Source organism: Anser cygnoides, chromosome 1 (genome assembly GCF_040182565.1).
Source record: "Anser cygnoides isolate HZ-2024a breed goose chromosome 1, Taihu_goose_T2T_genome, whole genome shotgun sequence".
NCBI lineage: Eukaryota > Metazoa > Chordata > Aves > Anseriformes > Anatidae > Anser > Anser cygnoides.
This window is the reverse complement of record NC_089873.1, coordinates 81,359,500-81,377,512: the sequence shown is the minus strand read 5'-3', so window position 1 is coordinate 81,377,512 and position 18,013 is coordinate 81,359,500. Positions and strand designations below refer to the sequence as shown.

Genomic DNA, 18,013 nt, shown 5'->3' with positions numbered 1-18,013 from the left:
ATTGCTGTAATACAGGCCTGAGAGGAAAGGAAGGAGACTGCAGTGAGATACATATGAGGATTTTGACAAGAAGAGGCTGTGAAAAAGATAAAAAGATGAGGCATGGATACAGTCTGGATAGGAAAGTGTTTACAGAGAGGGAAAAGGAAGATTTTCTTTTAGAGAAGAAATAACAGATAACAGATGCAAGTAGTCTGAAGAATGATGATATTGATTGTATCTGTGCATGAATGGAGAAGAAAAGGGCTGGACCTTTTTAGTAATGTTGAACTGGTGCCATGTCTGGAGCTTCTTTTTCTCACTCCCACAGCATGGACACCCCTGCCATGATGCCAGAGCCAGAGAAAATTCATAGTTCAAAAGTGTGAGTAAATAAAGGCTTAATGGAAAAGTGAGCTGTTTCCATTAAAGACAATGAGTGCCACCAAGATTTTGACACAACCTAGCTGGGGAGGGAACTTCATGCCCCATGAGACTCTAGATTTTCTTACTTCAGATCTCCTAGGGAAGCAACATGCATTTTACTGTGAGGAAATATTGTACTGTACTCCACACTGATGAGGTACCTCCCTGGAGGCCTATGCCTTAAAAAGCCTTTAGCAGCAGCTGACTTAGCAGCATTGTCTGAACTAAGTCATTACCGAAACACTGCAAAAACAGATCTGTATTGCTTTTAGAGCGATGCATGTGCTTAACAGTTAAAAATATTGTAGCAAGTACATTCTTCACATCTAAAACATGCCTCCAGTGGTTTTCTTACCTTAATTTTCAGAGAGTCAGTGTCATAAGGACTTGGTGTGAAGTCGGTGTGCACTTTGGCTCGACCACAGAATGGCCCACTGTAAGGGACTTCATCATCAAACCGGAGGCTATCCCTGTTGCTCGTTCCATCAGAGCAGCTGGTCACCCCACCTTAAAGAGATTCAAGTGGAAGCTGAGATCTCCTGCACCTAGGGCCCAGACATTCAATTCTGCACAGCAGCAGAGAGGAAGGCGTTCAAAAGCACAGAATTAAGAAAGAGCATACCCCACATGGTTTTGACACATTCCAGGAAAAATACATTCAATAAAAAGCATACTACAAGAGACTGAAGAAAATAGGTTGGAAATCTTTCATTAACATCTTCCCTACAATAATCTTTTTCTGGTGATGATACTAATAGACTACACATTTTACTTACAGACTTTTTTGAAATATTACCTCTGCAGATTAATAACATGTACTCTGAAAGTGCAATTTAGAGAATTAATTTTGCTGAACTTCTCCTGTTTATTCAGAGAAATGAAAACAAGTACTGTAGAAGTTATTTTATTTCATTACAGAGCTAGCTAAAACATCAAAAGAACCTGCATTGCAGAGTAAAATTTTAATCTTATCAACATTTCTGCCTGTCATTTTATCCAAGTTGAGCAATAAAATATCGGCAGAGTAATTCAAGCAAATTTGAGCAAGCTCTGCAATATCGCATCCAAATATGTTTTTAGATAAGAGCAGCAGTGTGTTGGAAGTAAACTCCCGTATATAATTTTCACAAATCACATCACAGAAAATGATTTTTTTTTTTTTTGAGGTGATTGCTTAAGTGCTCAGCTCCATCTCAGTGCCAGATAAACAACTAAGTGAAAACAGCCAGGACTGCAGTTCAAACCCCCACTTATGGCTCACGTAACGTCAGCAGTGATGGCACAGCAATATCATCATGGACAGCTGTGACCTGCTGCCCAGGGACTGTCCACAGGAGAGCAATTGAAGATATGTTGAGGCAAACTCCACCTCTCATCAGAGATTCGTTCATCCTCCAATTGAGAATACTCCGTTGGGTGTGGGGGTTCAGTGGGATTTCAGAGAAGTAGACTGTGTCTCTGCATCATGATCTGAAGCTGCCAGGTCAGGCTCCCGTCACCTGTCATCTCAGACAGACATCTCACATTGTCTGTCTCACATCCACAGAGTGAAAAATGAACTCACAGCCACTATCCGCAGAGAGGATGCTTGTGTGGTTGCACCCAGGAACTGCAACTCTGTGGGTGCCAGCACCCCAGCAGTGCTACCCTCCCAGAAACATTCATGGTGTATGTACCAACATCATTCACTGTAATCCATGTTGTTGTTGTTGTTAGTGTTATTATATTTTTACTTCTTTTAATATCTCCACTCTTAAAAACACTCAGCTTATTTCAGGCATACCTTAGCTGCCACCCATTTGATCAGATTATATTTTTGTCTGCCAGACTGAAGAGCTGTCTACTACCACATTTTTGATCACCAGCTCTGATACCTCAGTCTTAAGCAATAACAACATTGAACCAGGGACTGAATAAGAAGTATGGATATCTTGTACTTACTAGATGAGCTCTGACCACTGTTCAGACTGTAGAGACTTTCCATAGAGTCACTGGCTTTTATGGAGCCCTTCTCAGTGTGTATTCCACTACCAGGGTCACTATCATCTTTTTCTTCTTCATTCTTTAAAAGAAAAATCAGATGTTAACTACCCTAAGATTTATTTTAGTCAAACTTTTTTTTTTATTTTTCATTTTCAGTCATCATTGCACTTGGAGATTTATTCATAACTACATTTTATTAAGAACCACTCCAAGAGAGAAAGCATTTTAGGAGTTGATGACTAGTACTAAGGATACCCAATCCCAACACCATGATCTTGGGGAAATCACTTATCTCCTCTCTGCCCCACTCACTTAATTTCACTTCTTCTCAAGTGATTCTCCATCTCAGAAGACTGCAATATATTACAACAGAACAAAGGCTTATAATGAGAAATTTGTAGGTAGCCAAATAAGATGTTTTTTTTCTGATTTTCTGAGGAAGAAATATAAACTTTAATTCTGAAAGCTCATGGTGAAGGCCTTGCTGACACACCTATGTTCTGTACTGAGCCTCTGAAAATCATGGGCACTTAGAGGTATGCTGGCACACAAGCAAGGGCATTCCAGAGACGGCTTGCACACATGTACAGCATCAATATGTTTTAGCACCATACTCACTACCTTGCTTAACCTACACATTGGCCTCAGAATCCCATGCATTGCAGAATTAACAGATGCATTTTTCTCTCACAAAATCCAATGGTGTACAAAATCTGTTCCTGGATTTAATTTATGACATTAAATCACACCTCAGAAATCACAGCTTACACACTTAACAAATTCAAAACAAGAAGGCCTGTATTTCAGTCACCGATAAGTTAGGGATGATGTAACAACTAAGTAAAATAATGTTGAGCTCTCAAAAGAAGGAATTTCTTCAGCAGATTGCATCACATTTTCAATGTGCCTACTACCCTCTTGTACTTAGGATGTTACATCACATTTGCGGAAATGTTAATCATCCATCAGGTGACTGATGAAGTCAAGTGAATATGACACTGTATGTACGGAGACCCATACAGGTACATACAAGGCATAACACTGAAATGAAAGACTATATTGGTTTTCAGCAAGGACAGAGCTTGTTACACCAATCATCGGTATAAGCCATAGATTAATCAGTGGACCAATATCATTGGTCATCATCTACTGCAGGTATGAAGATCACACTATATGTGAGTCCAGCCAGGTAATTCATTGAATTTCTGTCATGTGAATAGTTTCTGTAAATGTGCAGAAGGTAAATGTTGAAATGAGTTTTCTTTCTCATAGTATAAAATTCATGGATTGCAACTTGCTGAATTTTAGCGAAAAATAGAAATTAAGGTAACAAATTAGGAATTCTTGTCTTTGACCTCCAAAACTGTTAAACTTTTTATTTTATTTTATTTTATTTTATTTTATTTTATTTTATTTTATTTTATTTTATTTATTTTATTTTATTTTTTCTAGTTGGGAAGTTTCATGTTTATTTTTCCTAGTTATTTGGTGTTGATACATGTATGAGATAAGATGCAGACCAGCTAGATTTTTTAGGGATCCTTTCTCCTTATGTGTTTTAAAATTTGGAACTCAGTGACACAAAATAATGAGGAAACAGGGTTTACAGTGGGTAAAACAGATTATATGTTTTTTATATTTAATAAAGATAGCTTCACATAGTAGATAAGAGAAAAGCAGATAAAGCATATGAGTTGTCATGCTGTAGGATGCTGGCTGACCTCTACAAAATGGACTTTGGAAAAAAATCTTGTATTCAAAGACAAATTCTCCAAATGAAGCGTTTTGTACAGGCTGAGTATCAGACTGATGACTGGGTTCATCCAATACTCCCCTGTGTTCACATCAGGAGATGTTTTGTGATACTTATACAAATTCTCCTTGATGACAAAGTAAAATTTGATGACGTAAAACTCCTAGGTCTAACTTGAGCCCTTACTGTGTGATGCTGTACTTGTTTATGTGCATGTGTGTGTACATTAGCATGCACAGGAAAGAAAGCATACATAGTATAAGTTGTTTTAATTCAGTACTTTTAACCATGTTTTCATAGAATCTAATAACTGATAGATGCTTGAAACAAGAACAGGAAAAAATGTACATAACATTGTTACTTCATATGCATTATCACAAAATACAAGATTCTTAAGCCGTGTTTACCATCTCCTCAGAGAGTGCCTTGATGTACTTTTTGCCCATCTTTTTCTTCATGGTAAGGGAAATGGCTCTCATCTTCTTACCCAGGCTTCTTCCATTACTTGCTGCTTTGGTTTGTACTGCATCTCCAACACCACTTACAGTCTCCAGTTCAGAAACCTGATTTGAAATAAAAATGTAAGAAACAACTCACCAAGAAAATATAATTTGGTACAGAGGAATGAGAATTACAGAATAATATTAAGGACACCAATGCAGTTAGGATGACAAAAGTTAGTCACAGCCATTTTCCTGGGGAATAATATACCTAAAGAGGTTTGCAGCACACCCCTGCACTGCAAATGACAGAAAAAAAAATATAAAATATATATCTTTCTGGAATTGTTGTTTCCCTCTGTTAATTGTCTTTAATCCAAACAAGAATTGAGGGGATTTATACAGGTTGCTTGAAAACAAAAATGACACATCTGTAGTCTGCATACATGTGTTGGTTACTTCGGGAACACACCAAAACAAAGTGCACTTTTGTCTTTTTTGAAAACTTGCTTCTAATCTTCACACCAAAGTAAGAAAGTTTAAGTGTGATTCTGTTGTTCATTTTGGCAAGAACTCAATCATCCAGACAGATCCAGATACATAAGACAAGTTCGCACCGGTGTAGAATTTATACAATAGTTACCCAATGTTTTTTGCACAACTGTTTTGGGAAAGAGATCTGAAGAAAGTAAAAATTTGTGTGATACAAACCTCAGCTGAATCATCTGTCTTTGATACTGAGTGATGTCTGAAACGGTCAAAGCTTCCAAAACTACTTGTGCGCTGTAAAGAAAGAGAAGACAAACCTGGAATCACTGATGGTGGTTTTATTTATTTATTTATTTATTTATTTATTTATTTTCTGTTTTGAAGACTTAAATACAGCTGTCAAGTCACTGATTTACGTTAAAAATTCCTTTCAAGTCATTGGACTGAGAACTGCTACACCCAGTGGAAACAAACGAGGAGGTGACTATATGGAAAATAAGTATTACTGTACTGCTGGAAACAGAAAAATCAATAAGAGAAACAATACTGCTTCAAATACAAATTAGATAAAGGGTATGATTCGAGTTCTTTTCATGAGTTTCACATAAATATACACAGATATCTGTGAGTTACTTCTGGGTTAGATTGCTGTCTGTGAGCTTAGAAATAAAAAGCTATTTCCATAAGTATTATGTGAGCCATAGAGCTGGTTATGGTCATGGAAACTTTTCAATTTTTATAGTTTACTTTCATGGCTGTGGATACTGTCCATGATTCTTTACCAACAGGAATAGTCAAGGGCCACTGTGTAGTGTGAATGCATTTTGTCCAAAATGTGTATGTTGTGGAGGAGTAACAGAATAATCAGGCAGGCCCCACAGTTTTGTTGATGACAAGTCAGAGACGCCTTTAAGTTTGCTCCTAGTATCAGCCAGAGTTTGGACATTTATCAACTATACAGAGTCCTTAAGGTCTTGTTTTTACATCTGCACCAGTACTCAATGCTAAGTCTGGAATGAATTTTTTTTTTTTTTAAACTCTTTACCCTTACATACAAAACGAATGTATTTTAATGCAGTGTCAGATTTCTTGAGTAGGGCTTACTATTATACACAATGCAATATCATCTCAGTTTATTTCTAAGTGTTCAAAATTCCTCCTGGAGGAAAAGAAAAATCAACATTGAACTAAATAGCAAACCACAAACTGTTTGCACATCTTGAATGATTTAACAAGTGATTTCAGACTACCTGGTTACAGACTGTTCTGGATTTATTCATCCATTTACTTTGCCTACATGATTTCAACCAAACTGATTCCTTGCTCCATTGCTTACATTCCCCCCAGCCACACGAGCCCTCTTTTTCTCTTCCCCTGGTTTCTAACACGCCTGTCGTGCCCTCTTCCCCTGGCATCGCCAGCTACCTCTTTTCACTGTTATCCAGGAAACCTGCAAGCTTGAAAAGGACCTGCTAGCTCCTTGCATTGCTCTACCATTTCAACTTTCACATCTTCTCTACCAGGTAAGGTAGCTTGAAAGGATACTGAGGTGGATCATCCATTGGGCAAGAAAAGAGGAGGAGAAAAGGATTTGTTTAATAGCTGATCCAATTGCCTGCTTTTGTGTTGCAGACATGCTTAATGCTGGTATAAACCTGCTTCCAGTGAAGCTAAGGGGAAATCTCTCCACAAATGTAAAAGGAGCAGAAAGACACAAACACTGAGTGCTTTAGGAAATGCTGCCCTTACTTTGCCTGCTCTCCAGGTCCCTATCCAGATGACTGGGTTAGTAATGCTGTTGAAGTGACGTGCTCTGAAATGCTGGAAGACCACAGACCATTTTGAGCTGACACCTAAGTAAAAATTTCAGCTTCTGGGGACTTGTTGAGTGCTGATACAGTACTGTGCCTGCTCTGCCCCTCTGCCCACAGTCACCAAGATGCTGTTCACTGCTCTGTCTCCTTACGCTCTCCTTTCCTGGCAGTAGTTAGTCCTGTGAGAGACTCAGCAGTAATGCTGCCATACTCCTGAGGCAGTACAGGGTGACAAGTTGACATTCAGTCTTCACAGCTGTGGTCTGGTCTTAAGGAAGGAGTTTATCAAAACGATACCAGCTATGATGAGCACACACACCCCTCCCCTGAGTATTTCCATCCGGGAAGGACCCCATCTTATTCTGTCCCTGCTCATAAATCACAAGGTTACTACACATATTAGCTTCTTTCTCTCTTACACACAGTCACTTTTAAACTACAAATAGTTTGCAGAGGGGAAAAAAATAAGACAAAGAAAAGCAACTAGAAGCCACGTGAAAATACTTTGTCTTAAGTCTCTATTTCTGAAGAAGAAAATTTGCCTCTCCTGGAACAGAACTGAAAACAAAAACTCCCCACCGTTTCATTTCCCTGTTTTTCCAACCACACTTATTTATTAACAACCCCCCGCATCCCCGGATAAATAAAAAAATAATTTGGACATAGCAGTGGGAGAGGCCTGAATACAACCAGATAGGAGAAGAAAGTGTGCCCACATTTTGGGTCAGTGTTTTAACCATTGCAGCTTGAGAGGAGAAGAAATAACACCTTTTTTTTTTTTTTTTTTCCCACTAACATTTCTAGGCCTATGTAACCTGAAAAATATTTCCAGCCAAAGGTTATTTGAAGAAGCTGACCCAGATTTGTGAATGTTTTTGGACAAGTAAAATGACATTTACTATTCACTGAGGTGAAAAAAAAAAAAAGGAAAAAAAAAAAGAAAAACCGCACATCTCTGCTCTTAATTGATTGTAATCTCACAGAAAATCTCTGTTGGGTAAACATTGTGGTTTATTTGTTTGTTTTTACCCTGTGAAGTTGAAAAGGACCATTTAGACTGTCCACTTTAATTTTATCTAAAATTCCCGTATATAAATTTGCTATTAACTAGATGGACAATATCCTGTGACAAGAGGTTAGCTCAATAGTATGATATAAAAACACAGCCCTAAGGATTATGGTTCTATTAGACAGGATTAACACCTTTCACTGGCTTGTCAACCCAGCCAAATGTGCCCTGAAGCGTGGAGCGAGAGGCTGGGAATCACAGCAATATTGGGAAGGTATAAAATAGTCTCACACAGTGATCTCTAAACATACACTGACCTTTCTGTTGCATTCAATCACTTGAAGATGTCTAGTAGGAATAACTGTATATTAAAGTGCAGATGTGCTGCAAATACTTTAAAAGGAACAAGAGGAAAAACATTGTTTATTGTTGGTCTTACCTATAAACAGCTTGAGCACAGGGAAATCAGTTATTCTTTTTTGACCCCTGAAACAACCTTATATCCTACGTGGGCAGAAGCCTTGGGCTATTTTGTAGTATATTTCAGTGTTGTTTCATCCCTATTAAATATTAATAAGGGTTAGAGAATGATTTCCACTCTTCTAGATAATGGTCTTGTTGCACTGGAGAGTACTAAATAGGGCTGCTTCAGCACTTCTCTATACTAACTTTTTCCATTAAGTAATCAATAGCTACCACCTTTTAAAAATGTATTCAACCCCATTATACTGATAACAAAAGGCAGATTTAGGAGCTACGGGCTGCAGGGGAGCAGGACGATGACTTTCAGTAGTTTCAGTCACTGTATTAGTGTCAGGGAACACCTACCCTGTGAAGATAAGGCCAGGCCTTTTTTTTTTTTCCAGCTGAGGGGAAGCTTTTAAAGTAAATGCAAAGCTGCTAGGAGAATATACGCTATTGACTTTTGATACCAGTGTTCAGCATCCTATAAGATTAAGTGATTTTGCTGGCTGGATTCATGGAAGAGATACCAATGGATACGTTAAGCAAATATTAATTTGCTCAATAAAATCTAATGGAGGCATGGGCAGGGACCTGGGGAGAACACTTATTTTTCCACATAATGACCGATCAAATAATTTCTACAAGTCAATGCACTAATTTTTATCCTTTCCCCTCTGGTATACCTAATTAGCATAATGGAAAATGTCACAGACATTTCAATATTTTAAATCCTTCTTCAATCTTTTTCTTATCTTCAGTTCCCTGAAATTTGGGAACTTTATTTAATCATTTTTGAGGGGTAAACAGCATCTAATCACTGTTTATTTTAATTTGGACAGTCTGCAGTTTGTGATCTGGTTTGTCTGCAAATAGACTATCATTTTCCCCTGAAAAGGGTATGGTATACAAATAGAAAAACAACAGCAAAAAGAGATGTTGCAAAACATGTCTTTCTGTTATAAAACACCCTTCCATTGTAGAGGATATCATCAGGAAAGTCAGGCAGCTCTTATGATAAACTAGTCAGAGCTTCTCCGTGTCTAAGGATAAACTTTGAGCCAAAACTAACAGCAGTCATCCTGCTAAATAATCTTTCTGGGTGCTATTCATCTCATGTCTTCCTTCGGACAATTTAGACTGCTCACAGATCTCTATCCCTGCTGTGAGAAATTCTGGCTCATTACATTTTACTTCAAGTCCTATTCAAAATAGAATTTCAGTCCAGCATGATGCAATGGCTTTGTGCTGACCCTTTTGCTCAAGTAAATCTCTTCAAATTCCCCCATGCATTTTCATTTTTAGCTTCCATTCAACCTTAGACTACCCAGACCATGTAAGCTGTGCAAGGGCAAATGCAGTCACTGAGTAACAAAAAGGGAGCTCAGTGTGTTGCCCAATTTCCTCTCCTGCCTTATACACCTGTATTCTTCCCTCTCTGCTCAGAAGAAGCCACAGCAGCTCCCAAGAGGACAGTGCTCTGATCAATGGTGATAAGTGGAGCCCAGGATCTGATTCATTTCACCTGTTCTCAGCTGGTCCCAGTCCCTTCAGAATCAGGATACTCTACTGGGAATGAAATAACAAACTACCAAAGTGGGGATGAATATAACCACTCTGCTAGCTTATCTTACTTCTTGCACAGATAGTCAAAGAAAATTCTCTCCTACATTCCCAGAAGGCAAGATAGTAAATTTTAGCTTTTGGGATTTTCTGTGTAGAACAACAACAAAAAAAACCCCTCTCACTTCTGTATAAAGAATGAGTATTTGCATACATGATTCAGTAACTCTTAAAAGTGTAACAAAGAAGTAAAAAAAAAAAGAAAGGACATCACAACCTCCCTACCTCAGGGATTTTTCCTATTTACACATTATTTACACATATAGAACATCTGACCACTAACCAAGCTATTAATATAACTTTATAGCCCACCGAAACATGGCCTAAACCTTGTACTTCGCCAGTCAAAAGCAATAAAAAAGATACAGCTTGTTCTTGCTAACTCAAATAGGGCAATCTACTGAAATGGCATTTTTAACTGGCTTAAAAATGACTCTATAAAAGACTCCGGTTGTTAGCATGGCCTGCTATTCGTGGTCTGCATGGAGGTAGGGAGCGAGGAGAGCAGGGTGGGCTTTGAGCAAGGCTCCTCCCTTGAAGGTTCAGAGCAAGCACCCTAATTTTAACAGCAAAAAATAACTAGAAACTTAAAGCTGTGTAAAATAATGAGTCAGTCGTACTTAACACTTCCCCAGGTCAACAAACTTCACTCGTGGAAGTAAATTCCGAGCAGCCCTGTTATAAATGCCCCTGGCTGGCACCAACCTCAGCCTCTACAGCCCAAGCCGACGGTGACACACAGCAGGCAGTGCGGCCAGGGACCTGACCCAAGGACACCCAGTGCAGGGCAGAGAGCCAGGGGCCACTGCCATTACAGCAGGGTGCAGGGCTCCACAGGGTGGGGGCCCATTTCTGCAAGCCATCCTTGGGAAGAGGCAGGCCACATAGGAAGTCTGAGCAAAAAAAAAAGGTGATTTCACCTGGCAAAAATAAAAGTGCATCGTGCTGGTGAAGCAAGTTTGTGAGGAAAGAAGTAAGAAGGCAATTTAAGAAAGGTTGTTAGTAGCACTAACAATATCTTTTCTGCAGCCGAGTTTTGCAAAATGTACAAGGGGGGACAGGAGGGGTTACAACTCCTCTTTCTTTGAATTCTCGTTTACCACTGCAGAACTTGGATCCTTGCAATCAGTGTTTGGAGCCGGTGACTGGGGATATAGATTTTTTTATAGCCCTTTTTCTTAACTTGGAAAAGGAGATAAAACAACCAACTGCTCAAGTGTTCCTGCTCAGGTCAGTGAGTGACAGCATCCAGCACCCTGTGTGGTGGGAACTTTTACTGGAGATAAAGAAAATGTACATTTTAAACAGCACCATTGCTGCCCAGTTGCTGCAGAGCACTCTCACCCCCAGTGAGAAAAAGCTCCAAGTGCTCTTCTGGCAACCTGGCCAAGTCTGGGAGCATGCATACAGGTATTGGCAATAATTATGTAATTAAGACTTTATTATTTATATGACATTTAATTAAAAGTGACTTTCAGTGGCACACAAAACCATGAAAAGAAAATGACTTTAAAAGAAGGTTAAGGATGTGTGACAAACTCAGAGGAGCTATGAAAATGACAGCTAAGGACTTGGCGTGATGTGCACCTCTACTGCACTGTTATCCTTTTTTATCCTTCACTTACACATGGGCAGAAACGCTGAGGGACAAGCTTGGAAATCCACCCTCCACAAAACAGTGACCACAATGAAGGGGAGTGTTATGTGAGCAAAGACTGGCTAAACACTGCATAAGCACTGCAGGCTTTGGTCTTTAATCCCTTAAATAATAACATCTTTTCTCTCCTGAACCTTCCTCCTCCTGAACCACAGCAATTTGCATACAAATTCTGGTGTTTTAAAAATGAATTGCCTTGTTTCAATTAAAGTCCTTTCTGTACTTCCTTATACAGCATGCTATTATTAATGCTGGGTGTTATCCTGGCCCTGACCTTGCAGGGCTCAGTTGGATTTCTCTTGCGAGAGAAATCACTCACGTGTTGGTCTGCAGGATGGGCTTTAAGAGAAGATGAAAATACGTGTGCCAAAAGGTGAGCCAAGAAGAATGAAGTGCCCGAGGAGTCAGTTTTGCAGGGAGACCTGAGCATCCTGCACACATGGAGTGGAACAGGCTGCTTGGCTAGCGTCCCCTCCCAGAAGAGGCAGGGGTCTCCTCTGTGTGGCTATCAGGGGTATTCCCCCATTAGCAGAGAAGCAGCAGCAAGGACCCCCACCGCCTCATCATACTGTACAAAGACCACAGGTGGAACAGCGCAGGGAGCCACAGCATGTCCGACGGCCTTGCTGTCCTCTTCTGCACGGCTGAGAAGCGGCTGCAGCTGCCGATGGCCAGCCCTGCAGTGCAATGGGAAGGACGACACTTTGGTCAGAGCCTCTGTGACTTGGCTGTCGTACCACAGCCATACGAGATCCCTTGCAAGGGTCATTACGGTGGCATCAAGAGACTCCTTGCCTATCTTGCACTTCATTCAGGCACAATGTGGGAGCTGGTCCTGCTCCCATGGGAGTCACCGTGAATGAAATGCAGCTGCTGCTTTCCTTGCTAAGGAGAGGCACATTTTGAGCGGAAGATATTCCCTCAGATGACCTTCCAAAGGGAAACAGGATTAAAAAGTAACCTCTAAGTCACGGTTAAATCTGACCGTCTCAAAAGCTCGTTTGGTTTTTTGAAGAGTAAGCAAACTTTAGAAAACCCTTGTACAAGTTTTACTGCAGTCCTGCAGCCTTATCCTTGACAACAGGTAATGACCAACAATAAGCTAATTCTAAGAAACTTGGGGGGGAGGGAGGGAGGAGAGGAAGTTAGTTTTTATTACTTTTAAATGAGTGTTTGATACATCATGTTGGTTCCTCTGATTAATGTTCACAGCAAACTCAGCCATTGGAGTTGTAATGTTTCTGCAAGCTTCCCTACAGCAAAGCTTAGCCATTAATTCAGTGGCATATGTCAGCTCAGCAGAGCAAGGTCACTCTTCTCTTTCAAGGGGAACCTTTTTAGAAATAATAAAACTGACAGAAAGTTCTTTTTTGCATGCTTTATGTCACCTGAGGTTGAGTGCTGCAGTTAATATCACAGAGCTTATAAACATTCCCATCTTCAGCAGTCTCCAACCCCACTGGGCTCTTGGAACCTAAACTTTTTTTTTTTTTTTAAAGTAATATAGTGACAGCTTTATGTGGGGCAGATATACTGTATGTAATCCTAAATGAGTAAAAAATGAGTAAAAAATGAACAAATCTTTTCTTAGGCTCTTTAGAGGAGAAATTTTGGAAGTCACTAAGAGACTGCTGATACTGCAGTATGGATTTAGGATGTTAGTGCTTAGAGGAAAAAAATTAAAGACTTTGATAATTTGTCTCCATGGATTCTTGTACCTTTGGCTAAGGGGGGGGGGGGGTGGATTTTAAATGTTACTGGTCCACCTTATTCCCATTTCACTGTTAACTAATACTGCAGGCTGGAAATCTGTGTAGACATGTAATGTAAAGGAGAACACAAAGTTAACTGATGTATTTATGGAATCATTTTGAACTTGCAAGTAAATAGAAATGTGTTAGTCATCTGTTATTACAACTAATTGCAACTGGAACATATTTATCGGGATACAAATATTACAAAGCATGATAAACAAACTAACTACTGGAGAATAAGATCCAAACAATAGGTCAATTTCCCCCCCTCATTATCTTCCTTCAGACATCCTGACTGCACTTGATTAATGAATCCATAGTGAGATTAGCTGAAATTGCCTTAATGGAGATGCACTGCAGTGGAGAAGCAAAATTCAGTGTGGTATCTATCATCAGTCATTGTGAATTTTAGTGTTTCATCAAATCTATATGTCCATTTATTTACATTATTTTTATCTTGGAGAACAATAAAAATCAAACAAAAGACTATACTCATTACAGTGCGTTAACTTTTGACTCCTTTAAAATGATGACCAGTGTCACCATGCTTTTTTTCCTTCATATATCCTCCCTTGTCAGAAAGCTGAGCTCCAATGTTGGCTTATTGCCATCAACTGGCCAAAGTTATCTTCATCGTCCAGTTGAAGAAAACATACTTTGCATTTCATTGCAGCCTTGTAAACTTCAAAACCCAGACATGCTTGCTTGCAAAAAATATGCATGGGAATCCTAAATGTTTGTTAGAAATTTGAGTATAAATAAATAAATAAAATGAGCTTCTTGTTTTGGACCAGTACATCAGCTGAAATAAGGTTTCTAATTCAGAGTTTTCTATTGATTTAGAACTGTCTAAGAATACCTCTTAGCGTACACGATATGGTATGTGAGATTCTGGGCTTTCTTTGTAGCATAAGTCCTATCACTGCAATCCTGGGGTGACGGGGTGGGGAGAGAATAAATATAGTTCCCAGAAGGCAAGATAGCATCCTGATTCTGTTCAGGTCATTTTTATATCAGAAAGGAACAAATAACAATCAACAGCTCAGTGGGGGTACTGGATATGGCAAATGGTACCCATCTAGTATCATCAATTCCCCTTTCTCTGATTATCTCTGTGGCAGTGGGGTTACTGTGACCACAACTCAGTAGAAGACTGAGATTTCATTACATGAAAAACAAATTCACTAGACATTTGGGTTGTGTTTTCTTTCAGATGCCTGACAAAATTGAGGCTAAGCTCTTGCAACCTCCATGAAAATCGTGCATAACTGAGAGACACAAATGAGATGATGCTTTCAAGGAACAGGTAGCCATGAAAGCTTTGAGGAGTTATATGAAGCCTCAAAACAAGGCCATACTCCAAATCCTTCTCAAATCTGGCCTATGGCTGCAAAGGAGATTGCATTATCTACAAGGTTTTAAACTTTTATGAATAGCAGGAACATGTCTACTTCTCCCATTCCTTCAGATACTATCCAAAATCCCAAACACATAGTTTTCAAGCATTTTTTTCCAGGTTGACACAATGACCCAGAGACTCTCACTAATCAAACAAATATAAGCTCTATTAGAGAGACAGGAAGAAAATCATGGAAGTACCCCAACAGGCTATATCAGAAGAGCTTTGCTATGTACTTGTGGTTAGAGCTGGATGACTGCTGTACCATCATCATCATCTATTACATGCGCTCACTACACAAGCTTTGAGCTTTTCATCCATCAGTGAACCATGTCCCCTTTTCAGTTCTGTGAAGCACTTTGTAGACTTAACATAGGATCTTTAAAAGGAGGCAGACAGAAAGAGGAATGAGAGAAATACAGTTCAGCTGTGGAGAATGAAAGCAATTAATGAGTGTTAATGCTCAACATCAACTTTGCTCAGGTGAAGGCAGCAGAGAGTCAAGCTTTGTAAACTCATTCAGCTGCCTCGGTTACTTTGTCATCTGTTCTTTACACATCTGCATTTGGCTGTGCTGTTGCTAAGTGAAGCTGATTTCTTTATCTTGTTACTGCAGGCTGACTGACAAAGCTCCATCTTGATCTTAAACGTAATGGCAGAGGGAAAACATGAAATTACAGCATAGCTTTTCCATGCTTTCTAGTTGAATGGCAGTCCTACAGAGCTTCTGTTTTTCCTGAAGAAGCCACCAGAAACCCTGCAGAAAATCTTAAACCCAAGTACTCAAGTATTTCACTAGCCCCAAGTATCGCTTACCTTTCAACATGCCTGAAAGAACAGCAAACTTACCACACATTCTGAATGAGGTCAACATGACCAAGAAGAGGAACTCACTACTTCCTACAATTCTCAGTAAAAAACAAGGACAGATATGTCAGGTTACTTGGTTGTTCTTGTGAAGATGATAAAAGAGATGAAGGCATAAAAGGTATAAGAAAAGAACTAAAACTCCATCCATGAGACATAATGGCACAAAACATTAGATGGATCACAAAATCTTTGTCCCAGAGAAGGGTTTTCTTTTTGGCCTAAATGCTGGATGATGGCTAGGAATGACAGACCCTTTGCAGCTGATGTTCAGCATACCAGAAAGATGCCAGTAGATGTTAGGACTGGCAACTAAGAAGCCTAAAGTCTGTGTACAAGTGAAATCACCATCCAGCTTTCTGTGTATCCTTGGAATAAACATACAAAGATATACTGGAAAAAAAGTGGCAGTACGATGCATAATACATCCAGTCAAAGAAGCAGCTTTATGGAAGTAGTTCAACTTCTCCAGATTTCTCTTAGGGCTGGAATTTCAGCCTCAAGTTTGGAAAGAAGAAAAAAAGTAAGATGATGCTCTTCCGCTATGTAAATGAAATAAGATATAAACACCTAGAAAGGTAAGAGCATGCAAATACAGGAAAGATTTCCCTTGGGAAAAAGATAGGTGGTCATTCGTCATCCTCTGGAATATTAACACACATGCACACAGACTCCTTCATCTGATGTATGAAACAAAGTTTTCCATTACAATGGATTAAAGGACTTGCTAAATATTCAGAGCATATATAATCTGTAGCCTGTTGCCAAGCAGAAAAATGTCTAGAGCAAAACCACAGACATTGCTAATTTGTAGAAATGAGTGAAACTGCTTCTAACAACTGAAGTAATTCTGCTGTCTCTGTTACAAGCTTTCAGAAGATAAAGCTTACAGGATATTGCGACTACAGAGGCCCAGAAGACTTCTCTTCGTTTCCTGGTGTGGGTTTTGCCAGGGATTTCAGCCCAACAAAGCAAGAGGTTCATTCTTCTGGCTAAAGTGTTTGTAGCCACCCATAAATTGCTTATACCTGTCAGCGACAGCTTTATAAATTCAGTCTGGATTTATATAATAATACAGGTTACTAGAAGGATATTGAAACCTCCAAAGAACTTTAGGCCACATCCTCTGTCCTGCCCCTACACAGTTACTGTTTTTTACAAACAACGACCTGGCCAGTGTTTGATTTAAGAGTATTTTGGGTTTTCTGGAAACACAGTATTGAAGTAAGTTGAATGCTTTATAAAGCTAGTTAAAGAATTAGAAGGCAACTAATGCTGATTTATATCACCTTGGTATTTGTGCTACAGTACTTATCAGAGAGTACAGTTATAACTGTTGTGGTTGCTAATCAGATTTCCAGAAATGGCTGGAGAATGTAGTTCAGACATGTTTCTTGAAATGTCATTCCTTGCTTAGAAAAACAAAGAAAGAATTGCACTGGTTTTGTTTGTTTGTTTGTTTTTAAGAAAAATTCACATTAGTGTAAAAATATTCCCTTCAGGAAATTTGCTCTCACTTGTTTTAGAATATCTTGTTATCTAAGGGCTTAAGCCTGGGTAGAGAAGGTAAATCAAGTGAGGGAATAAATAAGAAATGGCCTGAATTTTGAACATTTTATCTTATTTTATCTTATTTTATTTTATTTTATTTTTTATTTTTTTTGCATGCAAGCTAGTCAAGAGTTGTGTGAGTCCTTAATGATCCTTTGTATTGATCTGAGAATCAGAATGTGGAGTCTGGATATCCTACTCAGCCTCGTGGCAAAGGGGAGGAGAAAGATAGTTGTTCCTTCAAAACAAAGACCCTGGACCTTTACTTACTCTCTGGTGAGAAAACAAAATTCCAGAAATTTCAAAATCTTATTTTGAAAGAGGTATGCTACCATGTAAGTTAGGAAACAGTCTGAAACAAACAAACAAACAAACAAAAATCTCTATGGGCCTGCTGTAAACCAAAGGAAAAAGAAAATTTTGGATGATAATCAATATTTAGAAACAAGATGTTGATATGAAAAAGGAAGAAAAATAACAGAGGTAAGAGGAGCAGTAATATCACTGCAGAACTTTCCACTCACACAAGAAAAATACCCCAGGGTTAACTCTAACCTTGTTCCAATTTTTTACAAAGTCTGAGGGAGACAGGAAACACCTTCTGATGTGTAACCTGCAACCCCTTTTTTCCCCATCTGCACATACATGGTTATTACTAGTATAATTTTTTCTTTCTCTGAACCCTTCCTTGATAAAGGCCCACAGGTATTTCCACTACGATCCAGATTCTCAAAACTACTTCCCAGATGTCATCTGTTTCTGCTTATTTAACAGAGTTCAAATGGATTTTGACAAACAGTGTTTCTT

General features: G+C 39.1%; 1 protein-coding gene across 2 annotated transcripts in view; it reads right to left on the bottom strand.

Moving 5' to 3' along the window:
- Window positions 1–18,013, bottom strand: part of SAMSN1 (SAM domain, SH3 domain and nuclear localization signals 1) — a 96,782-nt gene that overhangs the window by 12,476 nt on the left and 66,293 nt on the right. For both annotated transcript variants that reach the window (XM_048052941.2, XM_013188314.3), the window contains 4 exons: window positions 5,293–5,364; window positions 4,549–4,704; window positions 2,347–2,467; window positions 761–912 (listed from right to left, as the gene is read on the bottom strand). In XM_048052941.2, coding sequence (XP_047908898.1) covers window positions 761–912; window positions 2,347–2,467; window positions 4,549–4,704; window positions 5,293–5,364 — 501 coding nt within the window. The remainder of the gene's footprint in view (window positions 1–760; window positions 913–2,346; window positions 2,468–4,548; window positions 4,705–5,292; window positions 5,365–18,013) is intronic.